This window comes from Strongylocentrotus purpuratus, unplaced genomic scaffold (assembly GCF_000002235.5).
Source record: "Strongylocentrotus purpuratus isolate Spur 01 unplaced genomic scaffold, Spur_5.0 spur5_scaffold_21, whole genome shotgun sequence".
Classification (NCBI taxonomy): Eukaryota; Metazoa; Echinodermata; class Echinoidea; order Camarodonta; family Strongylocentrotidae; genus Strongylocentrotus; species Strongylocentrotus purpuratus.
The window spans coordinates 22420793-22444399 of NW_022145607.1; the positions used below are offsets into that span (position 1 = coordinate 22420793).

A 23607-nucleotide genomic window follows, 5' to 3' on the forward strand; every position below is an offset into this window, starting at 1 on the left:
GGCAAAAAAAAAAACCATGGAGATGTGGACCCACATGACCCCAACCCCCCCCCCCCCCCCTCTCTGGCCCTAGTTGTAATATACATGTAATGAATAGGAATGTGCAATTTTCATGAAAGTACTATACATGTAGTTTCCTGTGTAAGAATCATAGAAGATTATTTAATTTAAAAGTAGATGACATTGACAATACAGTGTATTTAATACAATATGGAAATATTACAAGCTGCAGAAGCTTTTGTAGAGCGTAACAGAAATTTCTGCTTTAAGGAATAATTATGTCTAACTTAATTGTAATACTGATTATTTGAAGCTATAGATTAAGCTACATGATTTAATTGTAATTTTTGTGTATTTGTTAATAGTTTAAATATTCCTAAATAAATATAAATATATATCAAACAAAAAACTTCAATTTCCTTTGTTGTTGTTTATCTGAGGTTTGCAGAGTGTTTTTTTGTGTTTTTATCAAATGGTGTCTATACCGCAAATGGTTATAGATTCGACATCAAGAAATTCATTATCAAACTAATAGGTAAAAAGTGATCATTATCAGATGACGGCTTATTGAATCAGTACTTTGTTGAATCTGAAATGTTTGATTGAGTGGTCATCTAGGATTCTTTGGCCACGGAGAGGCGAGGGGCCCAAACACGTGTTCAAAATATCTGACAGAAAAGAAGGTTATCATCATTTTGAGAGCCAGGTTAAGGTCTCACAAATTTCGGACAAGCCCCTGCCCCTCCCCAAGCCCCTGCCCCTCCCCAAGCCCCTCGCCCCCCCAAAAAAAACAAGAAGAAAAAAAAAATAAAAAAAATAACTATTGTTAAATAAAAGTAGACAAAAACGAAGAAGAAAAAAAATAAGTAAAAATAAAAAACGAGATATAAGCCAGGTCAGTTTTTTAGTTTTCCAAATAGTATCACATTAAAGATGAGCAGAAACAGTAATGGTTGCATAAATTTACTCCCCTCTTCAAGGGCGGGAGAATCCTAGTAAAGCATTTAAATAATAATGAGAGTACTTCTTCACTAAAATGTTTTCTGGACAACAATAAAGTGGATTCCATCTAAATACTATTATGCATTTTGAACACCCACATTTTCGGGGAATAGACCGGGTTACTAACACATTCAAATGTATAGATGTTTCTTTCCTGGGCTCCTGGTGACGAGTTATTCCATTAACCTGGTATTAATGAGTGCGCTAGCGTACTGATGGGGGGGGGGGGGTTGACCCCCAAATAAAATTAAAACTTGGTTTATTTCTAATTCGATACAAGTGATTTACAAATGTTGCTGAAATTAAAATAATTTCCGGATTTTTCTCTCTCACTTTTGCCCACTATTTTAAGAGTTGGCATTCCCAGTGTGTGTGTGTGTGTGTGTGGGGGGGGGGGGGGGTACTGTTCCCCCACGTTTTCAGGTACCCCTAAAAGCCCCTTTTTACATACGACAAGAGCCCCTTTTCTTTTCTAATAACTGTCGTTTTCCCTTTAGATAAGTGACTTCATTTTCTTTCTCCACTCGCTCGAAAATTAATGTCAGACCCAACTGTTGAGTACTCTATGTTGCTTAATATTATTGAGCAGTATATTGTACCGCGTAAAGAAAGAAACAAATATTGATATCATCCCTGGTAGTGTAATAACAATCCTGACGATGTAGGGGTATATACCGATGTCTAAAAATAGTGTATGGTTTGTTTAAATTTCCCTTTGTAGGTGCCCCTTTTTTCCAGAAAGTGGCCTTTTTTGTTTCCCCACCCCCTTTTTAAGAAGACGCTCTGTCGCCCCTGCATTATGCTACTTGGTGGTGATGCGGATTTTGTTCTGACCCCAAAAATGTTTTTTGCTCATTACGCCACTGAATGAGTGAACTACAATACTCTGTATCCAGTCTGCATACATTACGTGTTGCTATGTCGGGCAAACGTTAAGGTTGTCAAGAACAGCCTTTCTTTAAACAGTAGGCACACAATTTGAATGATTAGGGACTTTTAGATTTGCACAACGACAACGTGGATTGCTACGATCGACGTCCTTTTAATGCACTGCCTTGAATGGACGTCACACGTATCAGTCCACGCAAATCTAAAAGTCCCTAATGGTACACCGGTCTATTCCACCAATAATTTGGCGATGTGCTTGCCCGAATGATTTGTATACAAAATAATTCAAAGGAAGTGTTATGTTCGTGTGGGTCGGTAGGCCGGTTCTGAATAAATTACTAGGTTTGCTCGCCACCGAGCAGCTTGAATGTTCTGCTTGCCAGAGTAATTTGCATACATTCCAAAGGTATAGGACGGTTTTGAATAGATGGATGCCTGGATGGGCGTAAAACAGCGAGTGGGATGCATGCTGGGTGCTTTGTTATGGTAATCATGGTTGTGGTTGAGTGGCTCTGAAGAAATAGTTAAGATTGTTGATTGGGCGCCAAGAAACTAAAGGTTTGGCAAGGCAGAGATAGACAAGTACATGCTGGTGCGGCCATTTCGTTTGTTCGAATAAGTTTGACTACAAAGTAGATTGCTGCAATGCTTTTGCTGACCAGAGGGCAAACCTCCACAAAGCCAAGATGCGACAGAAGACAACCTGCCTTTCCAGCTAAAGTAGAATCTCTTCAATAAGACCGTGAGTGATATGTTGGTTGTTTTGAACCAGTATATAGGCCTATATCGAACGATTATCTTTCTTGGGGGAACAAGAAGGTGTACATTATGTATTACATTAGTAGGCCTACTTTTGAAGTTGCTAATTCGATACGCCTATAGCTATACAGTGCGAGTCAAACAAAAGTTTACACCTAGAAAATTGCTAATTATTTTTAAAATCATCTATGAACACTAAATGATTATACATGTTATGAAAGAGTGTTTTATGTCAAATCATTTGGTATCATTTTTGTGTGGTATGTGTTCACGCTTGGATGAACACGAGGCATTGTTTGCGAGAGTGCAAAAATCGATTTGCGCCAAAGTTGCTTACAAGTGTGATGTTTGAATAAAACAATTGGGATTTGGGTATCAATGCGGTCTTTGCAGATCCAAATAACATCCCTAACTATCAAATATCAACATACATTTGCGTGTGTGTGTGTGTGTGCGTGTGTGTGGTTGGGTGTGTGTGGGTGTGTGTGTGTGTGTGCATTTGCTTCTTCAAAAAGCATATCCAATTTGATACATTCAATTCGTTCTCACTCCGCTAATACCTACATAATACATGCTGTAGGTATCATTTTGGCGCAAATCGATTTTTGCACTCTCGCAAACAATGCCTCATGTTCATCCAACACATACCACACAAAAATGATACCAATGACTTGTGATAAAACACCCTTTCATAAGATGTATAATACTTTACTGTTCATAGATGATTTTTAAAATAATTAGCAATTTTCTAGGTGTAAACTTTTTTTTGACTCACACGGTAGTCATGACATGACATGATACAACTGAATCTACTTGTTTCTAATTAGAACAATTTTATGGCGTGATAACTTCACGTATTTATTTCTCGCATAATGTGTATTCGTGGAGAAGGTAAGAAGGTAGTTTGTAAGACAATCGGGGGTTTTATTCCCAGATAATTAAGTTGAGGGAGTTTGCTTGCCAAACAATGTAGCAACACATTCGAGGTTATGAAATAAGGTATATGGTAAGCTAGATTGAAATATCCAGCAAAGCATAGAGTGATGAAGTGTGACGTCATCAAAAAATCTTCTTTTTTTTTTTAGAATTTCTCAATCTTTTCTTCATATTCCGAAAGAACATCAAAAATAATGTTCAAATGTCAAAAACCAATTGAATATGTTAAGTATTGGCTGAGATATGACCATCTGAATGAATATATGTTCTATAGTATGGGAACTCAGTGTTATATGCTCTGGCTCCTAACCATTATAAAGAGAAGGAATATTAAGATCACATTGATTGTGCGCCCTGAGCATTTGATTTTAGGTGAATGTAACCATGATGGTCCTATCATCATCATCAGCATCCAGGGCTCAAATTAATTTTTTGTCCACGGGGGTTCTTCCAAAAAAAAAAAGAGCCCCTGTGAGCCTTCTCACGGGGGCTCTTTTAGTGCTGACGGGGGCTCTTATTTTAATACAAACTTCCATTGAATTGGTACCCATGAAACTCCTAAATTCCTTGGTATTTTATCTTTACCATTTATTTAAGTCGGCAATTTCCCTCTTAGAAATGTATTTGTTACATAGCTGTTATTGACTTTTAACCCCGTGATGACATTCTCTCAATTTCTTCCCGTTCTGCACATAATGTCCTCCTCATTATTCGGAGCAACCTTAATTACATTCGTTCTTTACTTTAAGTCTTTTCCATATCCTTCCAAAACACAGGGGCGGATCTAGCTTTTTGCTAAGGGTGGGAGGGGGTAACCCGAATGCGATGCAGAGCATTGTCCACGAGCCGCGTAGCGGCGAGGCGATTTTTGTTGTTGCTATTTTGAACCCCCGTAAGTAATGTTTACATTGTCCACGAGCCGCATAGCGGCGAAGCGATTTTTTTTGGGTGCTATTTTGAACCCCCGTTAGTGATGTTTTCCTGGCATCTACTGACATCTTCTAATACTGTGTAGGTCTGGACACATGATAGCATTTTCTATGCACATCACATTTTCACTTGGCAGCCCAAGGGGGGGGGGGGGGGGGGGGGGGGGGGGGTAAACCCCCTAAACCGCCTATTCCCCCCCCCCCCCCCGTGCAACATCTTTGGTGATCTTCTTCTCAATATTGATTTACTGGTCGAGTTACAATATTTGCTGGTCCTTTAGAATAACCAGATTTCAGAGAATTAACACTTTTCACAACGAAAAACTTCTCCATGTCGCAGCGCGATCGTCTCCAGCTCCAGCAGATATTGGGCGTCAGCGGCGTTACACCGGCACTACCGGCGCAGTATAGCCACTACTGACGGCCGCACTAGCTGCACTGCGAGCTTCCGTTGTTAATGTATTGGTAATTACTCATAGCGATGGGAGGGAAAGTGCCATTTATGTTCCATTTCATTTGTTTAAGGTTTGAATATTGATACTCAATGTTGTGTTAAAGTTATATCAGAAAAGATAATCTTTATTCCACGGGGGCGATTTTTAATTTTGCAATCGCCCCCGTGAGCAACCTGACGGGGGCGATTATGGAGCTCACGGGGGCGAATCGCCCACCGCCCCCGTGTATTTTGAGCGCTGTCAGCATCATCCGGGTAGTCTAAAATTCTTCAAAACGCACTCGGTCGCTTGAATACCAAAGTTCTCATGACGAAAATGTCACGCCTTTCTCTCTACCCATACTCCTGTGCTTATCAACATCAATAAAGTTCACCACCCCCCCCCCAACCCCCCCCCCCCCCTCTCTACCAACGCGTTTTGATGAACTTCTCATACAAAAAGCAAAGTTAGCTGGGATTTCTTTCTCAAAGAGAGCCGGGGACTTAGACAAAGAACAGTATGCAGTATTTTCACATTTTGATCGGTTATTTGAAAATAATTGATTATTTTCATGACTATATACATGCATGCATCTATACCCATATCTGCTCATTGTTTTGTGAAACGCAAAAATAATTGGTGACATTTTCCGTAAAAAAATCCTTGCGGTTTTTTTCCACTGTATTGAAATACGTTTAAAAAAAATGTTCCCTTCACAAATAACCAATTTAAGTAAGTTATTCTTTTCAATCTGTTTATCTCTATCTCTGTCTGTATCCCTCCGTCCATCCCCTGTCTCGATCGCTCCCTCCCTCCCTCCCTCCCTCACCCTTCTATCCTAACCCCTTCTATCCTACCCTCTTCTCTCTCTCTCTCCCCTCCGTCTCTGATATATACCCTCTCCGATATATACCCTCGTTTTCTCTTTCTCTCTCTATTATGCAAGATCTAACAAAGAGGAATTGCTTTGAGTATTCCTTTGATGCTTTGCACTACATAGATCAAAATTATATCATTTTGTTCATTGTTTATTTTTTAAATGAAAGAAAATAATACTGGACCATTATCTAAAATCAAAACGTGAACTCTTGCAAGCAGAACGTTGTGCATCGTGAAGAGGCATTGAGGTCTGCCCTGAATCCTTAATGGACTGATTAACCCATTCATATCGGTTTATAGAGATCAAAGTACAAAATACATCTATACGGGCAGGGTTGGAGCATTACATATTGCATGCAGTAAAAAGCTGATAATATACATTAAACTCCGTATCTTTCTTTTCCTGCACAATGAAGTTGGCCATTTTGGGCGCCACAGGTGCGACAGGACAATGTCTGCTCCGTCAAGCCATGGAGGCCGGCCACCAGATCGTCGCCGTGGTCAGGGATCCCGACAAGTTACGTGACATTGACCAGAACGTCGACGACTTCAATTTGAAGGTGAGTGTTATCACTTCCCCAGTATCAATGGCATATCTAGGGATGATGGCACCCGGGGAGAACAACAAAATTGCGCCCAGCTCAAAAATACAAATTTAATTTCTTCAGATTTCCCTACGTGGAAATGATATTTTATGTACTTAATCCGAGATATAGTTAATTTCTGTAATTGTTTTCTTTGTATTAAAACAAAAAAAATTCTAAACTTGAAGTCAAATGAATGCCAATACAGCCTCCCCCTCCCCTCCCCTCAATAAATAAGGGAAAACTAACTAATAAAATATTGGTGAATAGGCAGTGTAGACTGATTTCAACGGCCATGAATCACGATATATTGCAGTTGATTGAACTTTTGACTTCGTCTACAATGAACAGCAACACCATGGGCTGTGTTATCTGCATACTCATTATCAAGGTTAAAGGTCTCTTTAGATGATATTAACCGAAGGGCACAAGTTGTTATTGCTCGTTTGGTTATTGATTAAACCAAGGAGGATATTAAACGCGTAGGTCATTTCATCCATGGTTGTTGTTCAACGTCTATTAACTTTAATATCCCAACTCTTTAAACACGTCGCAATTTGTCACTCCTGAACAAATGACAAATCGTTGATTAAAAAAAGTAAAACCTAGGCTTTCAAGATATTTAAGTGACAAGTGATTAGGTGGATATATTATTTAATCAATTTATGCAACACCCAAACTAGAATAGTAAGAGGAATTAGGAAATCATTAGATATTATCTGAAATCAAAACCAATAACACATATTTTACATTAAATGTCGGTAGAATTGTTCGCGCAGCGCAATAGAATATTATTTATAAAACTTTTGCGCTTCATAGATTTATGTTATCATTATGGTGTATGATTTCATAGTATGCAAATGAGCTGCCATACACGAGATATCAAGATTCATATCTTCATCAATATTTGATTGATTTCACTATCCCACCACTCATTTGAATCAATCTAAGTGATGTTATAGAGCAGTTCATAGTTCATAGCACATATTATAAATAACCTCAAATATCCACAGATATTTTACACCTCCAATAGTTTTGTGCATTTTAGATTAATCATGAATGTGCTTCATAACGTAACCTTTTGCTAGAAAATGCTTCGACCTGTGTTCCGTACCGTCTGTGAATAAATTAATAATGATTTAGTTGCTTATATAAGCACGAATTCAGTATTCGTATTGGTGGGTTTTACAATTCAGGCATGCAAATGACCTTTATTATAAAAGCTTTATCTGACTGCCCTTATAACTGACTTATTGATCTTATGTATCTGAACTCGTTGATTATGTTTTAAGATTGACCGTGAAAACGAACACAATTCGCAGAATTATGCAAATAACTTTCCTTATCTGGATGATTAAGTTCAAAGTTAAAACGTTTAAATTATGTATTTTTATATAATTATGATTGTTAATTATTTGCAGTGTGAAATAAATAACTTAGTCCATCATGTTCGCCGACCTTGATAACATAACCTTTAACATTTGGATTGTCGTAATGGGGCTACAGAGTAGGAAATTAACGACGATTTTTTAAAATATTTTTGTGGTTGATACTAATCTGCATATTAATCACGTATAATATATATATATATTTTCAATTTGTCCATCCTTTTTACCGACTTTGGATTGATCACTTGATTTGTTTCCATAGGGTCTGCTCACTATTTATAAGGACCGCTATTCATAATTTTAGTTAAGGGTCATTATTCGTAAGGACCGCTATTCATAATCGGAAAAGAGGGTTGCTATTCATAGTATGAGTAGAGGGTCGCTATACATAATACATAATTGTTGTTCATAGGGGTCCCTATTTTTAATACGAGAAGAGGGTCGCTATTCATGAATTTCGCGTATTATGAATAGCGACCCTCATTTATTATTATAAATAGTGGTCCTTACGAGAGGTGATCCCCAGTGTAAATTATGAATAGCCGTCCTTACGAATAATGGTCTTTATGCCTTTATGAATAGTGACCCGCTTTCCGTTTTATGAATAGTGGTCCTTCACGTATAGGAAGTTAAACGTTATAATATGAATAGCGGTCCTTATGACTAACGAGGTTAACCTGTTTCTATCGGTTGCTTGGATGGACATTAAGGGGGGGGGGAATAATATGACTCTCAATATTTCGTCGTGACGGAAGCTTATTTGCATGTCTTTTTATGCAAAGTAAAATTTCAATTTAAACATCAAGCTGTGTCCATGTCTTATTTATCGTGTGAACATATTTTGGGGCACTTTCAGGATCGGTTCTAGAATAATGTTTTTTTGTTTTGTTTTGTTTGTTTGTTTTGTTTGTTTGTTTGTTTGTTTTTGTTTTTTGTTTTGTTTTGTTTTGTTTTGTTTTGTTTTTTTTTGGGGGGGGGGGGGCTCATAAGCATGGCGTTCTTGACATCATGCATACTCCACGCGATTTGTATTCTAAAACCGTTACTGGGCATTTGAATCATATACCAAATTATAAGAAAAAACAGAAACTGATCTCAATTTGCACCTGATGCAAATATCATTCATTATATTGATCCGAATATGTGGTCATCGACTCACCGTATTAATAGACATTGAAGATAACAATCTAGCACCAAAATCCCTTAAATTTTGTAATTGGATTTACATTCACGGGGGGGGGGGGGGGGGGAATGTGAATAATCTAGGATAATGTGAATAATCTAGGATAATTTGCATATTTATACAAAATTGACTACTTTTCACAACTTCCAATTTCCCATGTTTTGATCAAGCTGAGAGGATTTTACCGAAGTGCACTGGAAAACATTCCTTTGCCATTACATTCGCGGTTTGGATAGGACTAAAATGTACAAATTCTCATATCAAAACATCGTCTATGCTTATAAATCATTCATTATATATATATATATATATATATTTAGGGGGAGGGGGTATATAACCAGGCGCGGATCCAAGGGCGGGGGGGGGGGGGGCAACGGTCCCACCCCACCCCCTGGCAAAACGTAGATGGTAACGTTAATTTTACCTTTTTAAACCAAAAAATGAAAATGCCCCCCCCCCCCCCATAGCAAAAAAAATAAGGAAAAGTAAGTGCTTACCCCCCCCCCCCCCCCCCACTTATTCACCGGCTGGCTGATTCGCCGCTGAATATTTTCTCACTTACCCTTACCCTTCCCCCCACCCCCTCCCCCCCCCCCCCCTGTTTTCAGTGTCTGTGATATGGGGTAATATTGAAGCCCTACAAAAATTGCACTTCAAAATAATCATGAAGTGCCTCAAAAAGTAAATATCTTTACTAGATCTAATACTCATTTTTCGAAATAGACTGTATTGTTATAAAAACCGTTGGGAAAACGGTTTTTGACTTTCGATTTCCAATCATAAATATCTTGATAATCAGACAGGTGATAGACTTGTAAAAGTCGAGGGTTTCCTGACTGGCCTAAAGGTTTATAATAATGACTGCAGCATGAGATAAATCCTGGATTTCGTTTAGAATCGGAGGCAAAGATACCCAATCCCTTTAAACAAAAATTAAAAAACGTGATAAATAAATCTAATTGTGTGTTCTATCTTGTTTCAGGTTGTAAAGGGTGACATATATTCTTCGGAGAGTCTTCAGCCAATCTTCGAAGGTTGCGATGCCGTCCTGTCGTGTTTGGGTGCTCAAACTTTATTCTCCACTGTCACTCTCTACTCCGAATCCTGCAAAACCATTGTGGCTGCCATGAGACTAGCCAAAGTGAAGAGATTCGTCTTTATATCATCCTGGTATACGAAAGGTAGGCTGTTTCGAGCCAGAAGGGCGCTAGCTCTTTGTGATTGTATGTGTGTTAACGCCCTTTTGGCTTCCAACAGAATAACATTCATCATGGTGTGTTTAGAGGTTGAACGGGCACATACTTTTTGTTCCCCCCCCCTTGTGAATTTCTGGATTCGCCACTGTTATGTGAGTGGTTGCTATAATCAATACTCATGATAATAATCATATTCAAGATCATCTGGGTTATTCTAGATTTCTAGAAGAAATGAAAGAAAAGGGTCTTGAGAGCTATCATGCACTGACTACAAAATTACTCATCAGGAAAGTAACGATACAAATTTGCAATACTATCGATGAAATCAAAGGCCTCCGTGGTTGAAACGACTAGATCGCTTTTAAGTTCGTCGCTAGATCGTGTTTGCCCAATATGATAAAAAAATAATTCCTTCACATTGTAGTGAGTGTAGTAAACTTTTATCTTAATCATTAATATGTAAATTTAAGGGAAAAGTTGACATTGAGTAATCGTCATACTCAAGCTAGATGAGTACTTTCATTTCCTACTTTGGATCGCGAGGCAAAATGGTCTATTTGTAATGCTCTTGATGAAGAAATATCAGTTACAATATTACAATTACAAAACGTTAAAACTTTTTTGTCGTTCGCTTGCCTCACTCGCTCAGACAACAGCCTGTTGAAGAAGACAAATTATGCCCGTACGCATATAGGGCCTTTTTTTTTTTTACACTGACCCCCCCCCCCCCCCCCTCCCCCCCCCCCCAAAAAAAAAACTTTTGGACAGATTTTGTCAACATAATGCTTTCCGAAAATCAACCGTATAATAAAATAAAGACATGAATATTGTAAGCTAATTGCAGGTATCTGGCGGCATGCAGTAGATCTACACCAACTAGAGATGTAGGTTTTATTTTCATTGGTCGTTATTTTCATTATTGCCCGATACGTTTAAAAAAACATTTAATTCATAACTGTTAATATAAAGCAACACTGTGAATAGCATCCGGAACTGAAGCAATTTTTAAGACTCACCGGATATCTTTATATTGAACATCAGGCAGCATCGACCCGAAAAATTGCAAAGAGTAGGCCTACATATAATTCAAGAGCTGAGGAGAGAAGGGGATGTACACTATTCATATTTAAACTTTATCTGACATTTTGTTTCATTTTAATATTACCATGGGAATTAAGGCAGGGTATCGACGCGCACAAACTCCGCGTAGCACCTTTGCGTAATACTGAAATTATGGAGGAACATTGTTACGTCATAATGCAACCGCCCAATCACGCGCACGCCCACATTGATCAAATCATTCATTTTTATTTAATCAACTGGATTATTATATGTCGCTAATAATTTATTTCTAGTTATTTAAATTGCCTTTTAACTGTCACATTTTCTCCAGTGGCATTACCAACAATTTCCAATTAAAGGAACCAACAAACAAAATGGTCTGCAATTTTAGTAAATTTGAAACCTCGAAGATAATTTTATCAATAATAAAAGTTGATAAAACACCACTGGATGTGTGATATAACGAGAAATCTTGAATTCTTATTGTATGGAAATAGTTTTTCCCCTGACAATCATAAAAATATATAAACTTTTCCATTTTGTGTATGTAATCACAAACATCGAAGGCATTTTATTTGTTATTGATATGGAAAAAAAAGCGACGTATATTCTGTCGAGAATCATTATCATCATCTTAATTGATATTGTATCATCGTAATTATTCCGACAGTCGATCCAGACGACGACCCCGGTTTCGTTGCTCGATGGATGATCCGTCCAATGCTGAAAAAGATTTTGACTGATATGCTCACCATGGAAACCTACATCGAGAAAGAATGCCAAGACATTGACTACACATCCGTGAGACCAGCGCAACTAAGTAACAAAAAGAGTAAAGGTATACATGTAACTACTATATCCTAACGAGCAGGTGTTGTTTTACATACGACACAAAAGGTGGTCACTCTCCAATGAACTTATATTTCATGAACTTATATTTCATGTATAAAAATTAACATGATTTAATCTTTACAACAGACGGCTTCACTACCTTATTCAATTTTTATAAATGTTTCTTTCCTGGGACCTAGTGACGAGTTATTCCATTAACCTGTTATTAATGAATGAACTACAATGCTTGGAATCCAGTCTGCATACATTATGTGCTACTATATCGGGCAAGCCTCAGGCAAGCTTTCAGATTGTCAAGCACAACTTATGTTTAGAAATATTACTTAACCGGTCTATTTTAATCATACCATTCGCGTATGAGCGAGCATAGCCATTTAACAATAAAATGAGTCTCTGAAAGAAAACTGCAAAAAATTGAGCATCTGGCCATCTAAAAGTTGATGAACATGTCGATCTTGTAGTCAAGAGTCAAATTAAAACAATGAAGAAAAAAAATGAAAGGAGAGGCATCTTTACCATGCTTGTCAAAACCATGCAGTCTTTAGACTACAGTTGACATCAGCTTAAACCTCCCCATTCATTTTTTCTCATTCTTTGTTTTCATTGTTGAACAACTATCTAAAACAGATGCACATTTTAACATTTCAATTTACTATTTGCTATAATTTTGACCCAAAGGAGACCTTTAGGTCGAAAACCAAATACATAAATTGGAAAAAAGAATATTTTTATGCTTGACAGCCGACATGTATATTTCGATTTGTACCCTCATAAATGTATAATTCAATATAATTCAAAGATTAGCTTAAATTATTCTTTACTCTTTGCATTATGCAGCCATGGGAAAAACATTAGACCAAAAAAGGGCACCAATAATGTTATATCCTCGGTAAATAGGATATCAAATGAGATCAAAATAGCAAGGTGCAATTGCTGTAATATCTTTTTCATTGGATGAAGCACAAAGATTTTTTAAATTCGCAATGAATTAACGGGAGATTGGTCTATAATTTGTCCAGGGCTGTATCTCTAATCTCTTTTATCTCCCCTTCACCTCTCACCATCTCTTATCCCTCATCCTTTCTTCTTATCTCCTCCCATTTCTTCTCTATTTCCACCCCTCTCTTGCTCCTTTCCGCATCCTCTTTCCTCCTTTCTCCTTTCCGCATCCTCTTTCTCTCCTCTCTGGCTCATTTCACCCCTCTCTCTGCTTCTCTATACTCCCTTCATCTCTCCCCCTCCTTTTATCTCATTCTCTATTCCTTCCTTCTCCCTTGCATTCGCTCTCCCATTCTCCCCGATGTCACTTCTCATACATTCACTCTCCTCTCTCCTTTTGTATCCCCTCCCCCTCCATCTCTCCCCCATTTCTGCCTATCATTCAGGTCAAGCATTTGTGGTAGAGGAGCGACAGTTCGTGGATGCAGGCACATCCATCCCAAGAGCCGATGTCGCAAGATTCATGTTGCAAGATTCATGTTGCAGTGCGTCGATGACGAGAAGCACTACAAGAAACTACTTGCAATAGGTGTAAAATAAGTCATGCCATGTGATTTTATATGTCATAAATGTTCTCATGTATCATTGTGAATTGTAGCAAACTCTTGTTCAGTGCACGCCCTTGAAAGATGAAGCCTGATAAAGGAGCTGAATGTCTATGTGATATCCCAAATATTAACCCAGATGCCAAATTATACTAGGAAGAATTATCAAAATATAAAGATATTTAAATATTCTTACATAAATGTCAATTGCATAACATTCATTACATTAGTTGTAGATTCAACAGATTGTTTGTATTGTTACAAATGTTAGATGTACTATCTGGGAAGTATGATACAGGTACTTTAAGGGCGCACTTTATTTCAAAAGTCAGTTGCCCGTCTGTCTGAAATATGTATAGAGTCAGCAAAAGAAGTAGTTTTTGACATAGGCCTACTCATCACTCCAGAAATCATTTTCATGAAAAGTGTATTTGTAGATTTGTGTTATAATTGTATTATGTAAAGATAATTCTGCTGAGAGACAATGGGGCATTAACATGTACTGATCACCAAATGGTAGGAGTTTTATGTGGCTATATTCAGAACATGCGATTAATATACTAATTCTTTAAAGATATACTGCACAAGTTTCAATATGCTGTCAAATAACATGAAAGTAACTTGTGAGTAGACTACTTGATGCACCTGTATGCACTCACATGGAAAGGGCCTGGAACCCATGTCTGACTGATTCCATGCATGCCAAGTTTTATGTTATTCTTTACTTTCTTCATCATACTCCTTATCCGTTGGCACATACGATGCCGGGTGAAGTTTCTTGGAGTTGATTTTATACATTCTAGCTGTACAAAAAGTATTATTTTAGGTAATTTGTACACTTTCAACTTTTAAGGACAATATATGATCTTCTGGCCCTCAGCAGATGATAATTACAATTAAGCATGATTTTTGCACTTGCAGAGGAAGTACAGATGCAAGATTTGTATTTTCTACAAAAGATGGTTTTATTGTATACGAATAACATATACCACTTCTCTCTAGTAACTTCAGATTTTGGCATCCCTCTTAATAACAAACATTTTATTATATAAATGGCAAAAACTCATCTTTTTAAAACGTATCAAGGTACAAGGAGATATAAATAACATGTTATACATAACAGTTCTAAGAAAACAATCTACAAGTTTGAATACATATAAAAACGATTGAATGTTGCCCCTGTTACACCAGAAATTTCCAGGAACCATTGTATCCAAAATGATTGAAAGCAATCACAAGATCAAAGCTGACTTTCATAAGATTTCAGTTGTATTTGTTTGTAAATCAATTTGGGACACAATTTTTAATTACTCAGAAAAAAGATATTCCACAAAAAAGTTGGTTAAGGGAAAATTAGATTTTGGTGTAACAGGGGTCTCAGTTGACAACAAGTCAATAAAATAATAGTTGGCATTAGAAGGCTTATGACATGTGATTGATCAATGTAACCACATGAAGAATATCACAAATGAAAACGATATTCAAAGAAAAGAAAGTAAGGAAGACAGATGTATATATTTTGTGCAACCCATTTGACAAAATAATTAGTCATCCACTAAGATTTAAATGAAAGGGGAGTGGCTTTAAATATGAACATTAATGTGTGTATACATGTAAAGCTAAATGAAATTAATTCCTAGTTTCTGGTCTGCATATTTCAAAAACGAGGAGAGCGTTCCATGTTATTTGATATCATGACATTTTTAATGTCCATAAAAATGCTATCGATAACCGGGTCAAATTTAGTACATTTTTTTTCAAAAGTACATGTCTACATTCAATAAAGGGATTCAAAAAAGAATGTTATCAATCTGAACAATATCTGTCTAGTTTTCCCCAGATTGCTATTTTTAATTTTCATTTAAGAACAAAAATGTTGAAAACAAGAAGATTAGGCAGGCCGAAACTAGGAATTAATTTTATTTAGCTAATAGAAGGTAGGTAGACAGATGGCTCCAACAGGGAAATGTTCACTTTTTGAACATGACTTCTAATGTAAAATTGAATTCTGATAATGATGGTGATGACTGACTATTTGTATAGAATGTGCCCAAACTGTATGATTTAGTGGCCCTTTGCCATTACTTTTTATGCATTTCAAAATGGACCTTACGGCTACAAATGTTATTTGGTGTAGACAATTAATTATGAACAGTGAAGTATAATATGGCAATAGTAAAGAACCACAAAAAAACCACAGAGGCCGGCTATATATTAAAATATGGCCCAAAGGATTGGCTACTCAAGACTGTAAAGAAGATTGCTGAAAACATATCGTTATAGAGCACAGTAAAGGCTCGTTCAAATATGAAATGGTAAACCGCTGCAAAGGAAAACACCTTTAAAAAAAAGCATGTAAATGAATGGCAAATTTATTTATTCACTTAGCTCTGTATTGTAAGATACAGAAACGTGAAGGGTATTTCACTTAACCTTATCATTCAAAAAGTAGCCATGGTTTATTACTTCATATCTGGACGAAACTTCTCCTTTTCAATATCAAAATACAATAATGGTAAGTTGTGGTTCATGAAGGTATGATAACAATATAGGTCCAAGCTATCTAAATTCTGGTTTTAAGTGGCCAAATGTTATGTGAGACAACGTGTTTTATTCCTACAGGTATTCAAAAGTGTGTTCTACTAAAGGTTAGTATCAAATCAATCTGTATTACATCATTGTTGGAGCCCTGAAGCTGTTAATGTTTTTAAAAAATGTTACTGACAAGAATTTTATAACATATCCTGTGATGTGCTGAACCCATTCATGATAGTAGCATATGATACAAGTTGACACTTTGACTTTCCATTAAAATGTTTAAGGCCAGTTTACCCAATTATGCAGTAAATATGGGCCCATGAAAGGGCTCATTGTCTTGATTTAGTAAGTTGATAAGTATCTTATCAATGCTTTGTGGATATTTATTTCATTTTCTTCAAAACCAGGGTAGTCTTTTTAGGGCCAAAAGGCCTGCATTAAAAAATTCCTGTGCAAATGTATAAATGAATTTCACTATCAAAATTAAATGACAGTAATTTGTGGACATTAAATGTATAAACATATATACAAAAAGGATTGCCTTTGAAAGTTATGCAATCTTTCACACCTGCCAGAGAGGCATTTTCAAGCTGGGATTTTAGAGATAAGGATTTCAAACTACAGTCGTGTATTTGTAGCTCTTGACAATGATATAAATATAGATTAATCTTACACTGGACATAGTTAAATAATCTTTAAGCCTTTGGTATTATTCATCACATGATACGGCACACACGCATATAATTTGTGTGGCATATAAAGAATTAAGAGGTGTCTTCTGTGTATCCTATTATAACTATCATGCATGGTTTCAGCACATTGAATAATGTTTATATAGGTCATGAAGAATAAAGGGCGGGTCCAGTCTGAAGAAAAAAAAACAAACTTGCTTTCAATAGAATTACATCATAACATTATTTTTTAGGGAAACAAAGATCACTAGTTAATACCATAAATTGTTCATTTTTAAAAGGTATTCTTAAGCCTCACAAATGCCATTACGAACATTTGTGACTGTAGCTTTAGCTATTTTTTATATTTTGGCATGCATTATAAAAAGAACAATACTACCATTTGAGCTATTTTCTATTGAAAGCAAGTTATTCTTTAACTCCCTTTAAGGGCTCTCACAATGATGTAATATTTATTGATTTGATTTAAGTAGAATACACTTTTGAACACCTTTAGAAAGTGTCTTCTCACATCATTTGGCTCCTATGCAAAGCCACAATCTGGGTGCCTCGGACATATACAGCTTACCATTGTATTTTGAATTAAAAGGGAGAATTACTGTGCTCCTATTACTTAGTTTACAGCAATCTCCTTCACAGTAGCTAATAAAGAACATGCCCCCGTGGTAATTTGTGAGTTTATTGCCATATTTAATTTCATTGTTCATAATGAATTTTCTACAACATTTCGGCCACAAGGTTTGTTTTGAAATGCATAAAAATAATGGTGGGGGCCACTAAATCATAAATTCAGGCACATTTCATAAAGATAGTCACAGCCATTTTCAGAATTAAATTATACATTACTTGTTGGAGCTGTTTGTGGAAGGGGGGGGGGGGAGGGTGGGAAGAGTGAGGAGCACAATAAATAAAAACAGAATTTTATATATCCTAAAAATGTTGTCATCTCATTTTGTTTGTCCTCTTATGCTAGGAGCCTATTGCGAAAGAGTAATCTTTCAACCCGATAAGTCCCCATGAAGTTACTTAGACCATCCATCTCATGCCATCGGAAAAAGGTTGTCATTCTGATTGTAGCTGTCCGATTACCGGCAAGTACCCAGAGCCCAAAAGAAACCGACCCCAAAGTTGAGCCAGTTCCCTCCCATCTACCCTAGCACCAAACCTTGCCAGTAGGAAATATTATGATGGAATACTACAAAACTGACAGATGTATTTTGGTTTAGGGTTCATAAAATGCCCCTAAAAACTTGGGGTGCCTCATGGACCAAATTCTGCCGAGAGGAGTATGCGGCTGCACATCACAATGTGGACACTGATAATAATTCCTGGATATAAAGGTAGTGTCATTCCCTTGAAAAAATGTAACCAAATTATAATTTGACCAAGCTTTGCCCCATTCCCCCACCCTACCCCTTCCCAAATTTTTCTGGATGTAAAGAAATATATAATTCAGTTCAATTCTAATCACTGGAAAGGACCTAGTAAATACCAAACTTTATGAATAGAAAGGTGAACCACCAGGAAAGATAATGATCTTTTGAAATTATCGATAACTAATTAGCATAATAGATGCAAAAACTGGCAAAAATTCACCAGAAACATGCCATACCCATAATGAATGAATGATAATAGAAACCCGATTTGGGGAACATTATATTCTGTGGACATGCAGATATCTAGGATTTGATATCCTGTATTTTTCATGAATACATAACAATTTAATAACCAATTTCCTAGATTGAATGTCCAATATCAGGTTTCTAGTTTCGACCACAATGTGTCGGCTGTGTTTTAGGAAAATGTTGGGGTCTCTGCATAAAAATGTAGATCTAGTTTGCAATTGATATAACAATCATTATCTTCCTTGGTGTTTGGCCTTTCTATGTGAATATAGTTTGGTAGAATTAAAAAAAGGTACTAAACCTAGAAACTGCCTGAATCCTCCCCTTAAGTTGATTTTAATAAAAGCAGAACAGTGGACATTTCAGGAAATTTTTGATGTTGTAAATTGACGACCCCATGAAACAACTTTCAAGGACCTCTACCATTCGCTGGAAAGTTATACAATTTTCAGTCCTAAGCAAATGGGAGAAATTATTCAAAAGTGTGTCATGAAGTTTTTTTGTTTAATACAAATTCATGAATGTCTAATTTTATATAAAATGATCACTTTTCTCCTTTCATCAAAACCAACTGTTATCTGGGTGAACTTTGTAATTTTCTGGAGTTGCAATTGAGTGTCAGATTTGTTTCTCACTAGCCCAATATATGATGAGGATTATGTAAATAACTTGAATGACAAGACATAACAGAGGTATGCAGATATTATACACAAATACCTTGCAGATACTCCTGTCTCGACAATGGGTATGTTTACATAATCCTGACAATATGTTTAGGCTACTTTGAAGAATGCAATACATTCTTCAAATTTAATGAATTTAATGAATTAATTAACTTTAATAGCAAATCAAAGATGCAGATTTGTGAAAGTTTGAATTAAATCAGACAAACGATAACAAAGTTATGAATATTTTGAAAGTTGGTATCCCTCTATATTAGGGAACTTCAAAATGACCTGACTGGTATTATGCACTGTGATGTACTGCCAGTCAACTCTTCCGTTTGTTCCAGAAATGTACATTTCATCAGACAACAAACGGGAGAGTAAACCGTTAATAAGTCATGGTCCACTATTAAACCAAATTGCTAATTTGATATTTGCATGGACTTTGTGATCTCATACTCCAAACATTCATTACTTCATTATCTGTCTAATTTATTTCAAATTTTCAACATCTTATTTTCAAAGGCTGAAGTTCACTTTAATGAAATTACCATTTGACACCAAATTGCACCTCAAGATAATATGTACATTTGAACTGAATTGAACTATGCTACCATGTACTTGGAAGGTAAATGCATTTTCTTTACATCCAGATCATTTTTTGTTTGGGGGGGGGGGGGGCAGGCAATATTTTATCCGAGGGCACTTTTTTTTTTTTCTTCATAAGAGCCTACTACCTCATTACCGATGGAAATGATCAGTTTTATATATTTGTGATGCACACCTACATACCTCCTCCTTCTGACAGCATTAGTCCATGGGCGGAAAAAAATGACCCCAGATTTTTAGGGGCCTCTGAGAACCCAAGCCCAACAGAAAGTTGTCAGTTTTGTAATATTCAATCATACTACTTCCTACTGACAAAGTTTAGTGCATGGGGTAGATAGGAGGAAATCAACCCAACTTTTGGGTCTGTCTTGGGGGGCTCTGGGGACTTACCGATAGCCTGCCAGCTACGATCAGGTCGACAACCTTTTTGTCGACGACTTAGATGGTCTAAGTAACTTCATGGGGTAAAATCTTTTGGGGTTGATGGGGTTACATCTTTCAGAACAGGCTCCCGATATAAGAGGACAAACATAATAAGATGACAACATTACTGTTGATTAGGACAGAGTTTTGACAGGAATACATCTTTCTTTGCTTGACCTACAGTGTACCAATCACAAACAAATAATTTGTATGTAGGGTTCTGTGTCCCCATACTGTTTTCAAAATAAAAACCTCAAAAGCAACATTGCAAGTTGGAATACACTAACATTTACTAAAATGGGTGACTTGTGAATAGCACCTGTACGTGTTCCAATAGAATACGGCCGGAAGGGAATTCAATTCCGACTTGGATTCTGTACATGCTGTTTATGTTATTCTTTATTTTCTTCACACTTCTTATCTGGAGTGACGTAGAATGCTAGGTTTTTAAAAAAAAAACATTTTAGCTGCTGCATACAAATTATTTTTCTAAGTGATTGGTAAACTTTACATTTGATTTAGAAAGTGGACTTAAATTTAATTCCCTATGAATGACAATCATTTCTATAAGAACAAGGAGTTGATCAAGTAAACAATATTACAATACATCCATAAATGGTTGTGAGCAATGAGGTAGAAAAATTGTAAACAATATAACCACATAAAAATAATGCTGCAATAGTGTGTAGGATATAAAACAATACTGTAAAAAATATTCCAACAAAATCTGTAGCTCACAAGTACATGTACGCATATCGAGCCGAGTCTGCGTACAGTATTTGTGTGTAAGCACTTGCTCTTAAACTGAAAGGGAAAACGACAATGGGAATTATCGGGTGTTTGAAGGATAACAGAAGTTGTTCAAGTGGGCACATCTTCTGTTTATACGAAAAAACATCGGTTTGGGGGAACACCCTCCTCATTTTGAAAAAGAAAAGATTGATGCACCTAACAGATCAAGTGAAAATTGCTGTCTCACTTGAATTTAGTTTGCCCATCAACAAATTATTTGAAGAAATTAATATCTCTCTTTTATGGACATCGAGTTGCAGAGCTGTACATTCTAAAAAAACAGTTTAACTCTCTGACACCCGAAAGGCACAGAACTGCCTGATAAATCCAATATGATCTCCTCACTTGAGAGCCACAGGGTTAATATCCTTCTGGCTCTTAACAGACAACTTTATCTACCAGTATACATAATCTAAGAATTTCATTGTGGAAATTGTATTTCAATATCGGCTTTCAAATTATGTAATATTTACATAAAATGAAAATGTCCCTACACAAATGATGGTAAGGGAGCAAATTATTGCGTAGATGCCCCAACTTCTACCTCAAAATATTCGAGATGAGAATTTGCAGTGGGGGCCAATAAATAATCAAATGTCCAAATATAGGCATAACATGTCAAACAAAATAGAGATTTTCTTCTTTGACATTACTGAAGAATACTAGTATAGGAGTAATTATTGACATGATATTTTGAAATTCAGAGGCTACTTCTACCTACCAAAGCATTTCATCCAGTTAGAAATTTCTCGCATTGCATTTGTTCATAGTTACTATTTTTACAAATCAGTATACATATCATGTGCCTGTAGTTATAGTATGTAATAAATGTTTCCATGATTAAACATGTTGTCATAAATATTCTACAAATGTTCTGAATTGTCAATGCTATGTGTTTATAAGTAATTGTCTATAAATATTGTTTTGAACATATCAAATTCTTAAATAATTCCCAAAACATTGGGTATCAAATAATGGGTACCTCATTCAAATATTCCAGTTTTATAGCTTAGCTGAATGTAGAGGCACAAGAAAATGCACCTGGAACGCAAAATTTCATCAAACAGAAGAAGAAGCACAAAGCTAGGGTAAATGCTCGTAAATGTATATACCACCTCAGTGAGACGAAATTTCCAATAAACTTTCATTCAGATATGTCAAAAAAGAACTTCTTTAACAAACCTCACTAACTTATTTCCCTTTTGCGTTCCAGATGCGTCTTTTCTTCCTACTTAATTCTGCTAAGCTAGTTTAGTTGTCACCACATGTAACAAACTTCAAGAAAAACTTCTTTTGGTGCTCCAAGATTCGACATAAATTTCCATAATCATTTACCAAAAAATGTATTGGTAATTTCATCTACAATTAAAATGTCTATTACTGTTTTGATCATGATTACATAAAAATGTTATGCCTTTTGATTGCGTTATTTAAAAATTCATCAAATATTGAATTAATGCTCAATCCATTTCATATCATTTTAAATAGTAGAATAAAAATAATGAAGTTTCAAGTTCATTATAGTTCTGACTAAAATACTTGCATACTCAAAACAGTACTACTACTACTGGAATTCACGCAAAAATCTTTTAAAACAAGAATTAATTTACAGAAATTTCATCGGAACCAAAGTGTGCATAGATGGCGACAATATAATAATAGGGTGGTTAGCCCAATACAATAATAACAAAAAGACTGACTACATATAACTATATGTACATTACTAACGATTAATAAATAAAACTTTGGCATTCAACAGTCACTTCTACTGCTTAGAGCGAGTGACGTACTTCGGATAGAAGAGAGAGAGACAGAGAACATATAAACAAAATCCAGAAACGTAAGTCTGTGGCAATATATACCCGTTATGGTCATGCACATCGACAACATAACAAACAAAAAACACTGTGTGTAAAACAAATGAAATATCATATCAAAATTGCACTAGGATGTCTTAAAAGGCTAAAATATACAAGGTAAAAATAAGATGTCTTTTCGACAACGTCAGCATCTGTTTTAAACTTCATAGTGCCAGACTTGGAGATGGTGTCAGATATTTGATATGTCATTCGCTGAGAACCAAAAGGGCATTGACTCTTTGTAAAAGTGTATGATTTGATCCCCTTTCTGCTTCTGAGAAGATGATATGCTAAGTCTTTGGGGACAAGTTTGGGCTCAATAAGAAATGGAAGATTTTATGGAAGTATTAAAAAGCTTATAGAAGATACGGACATTAATATTTTCAGATAATAACCTATTAAAAATCTTCTAACCATGTATACCATATCATTTCTTAGTATTATCAATTCATAACTTCTATCAATAATGCAATGAAGTTAGATTGCAGAAGAGAATATTTATAAAAGTATTAAGAACTTTGTTGAAAACCTATCACTCAATTTCATACCATCTCTTAGTATCATCAATTCATAACTTCTATGAACAATGTAATTACATATTTAGATTGCTAAAGAAAATATTTATAAAAGTATTCAGTAATTTGTTGAAATTTAAAAACCTTTCTCTCAATGAATGAAGGAATCATCATAGCCTTTTAAAATGGTGAAATCTGTAAAATAAGAATTGCTTTTGATAATTTTCTTGACAACATCTCCAAGGCGACACTA

General features: G+C 36.0%; 1 protein-coding gene across 1 annotated transcript; it reads left to right on the plus strand.

Annotated features, from left to right (window-relative positions):
• Positions 1-2459: 2459 nt before the first annotated feature.
• Positions 2460-13620, plus strand: LOC100889296 (flavin reductase (NADPH)). Its single transcript, XM_030994236.1, has 5 exons — positions 2460-2632; positions 6244-6387; positions 9965-10163; positions 11911-12078; positions 13478-13620. Exons 2-5 carry the CDS (start codon positions 6298-6300, stop codon positions 13618-13620), a joined length of 600 nt encoding a protein of 199 aa, XP_030850096.1. The 5' UTR covers positions 2460-2632; positions 6244-6297.
• The last annotated feature ends 9987 nt before the right edge of the window (positions 13621-23607 follow it).

Coding starts and splice junctions, on each gene's coding strand:
- LOC100889296 (XM_030994236.1), top strand. CDS start 6,298: ATGGAGGCCGGCCACCAGATCGTCGCCGTGGTCAGGGATCCCGACAAG. Junction 6,388..9,964: donor TCGACGACTTCAATTTGAAG/GTGAGTGTTATC, acceptor ATCTTGTTTCAG/GTTGTAAAGGGTGACATATA. Junction 10,164..11,910: donor ATCATCCTGGTATACGAAAG/GTAGGCTGTTTC, acceptor TTATTCCGACAG/TCGATCCAGACGACGACCCC.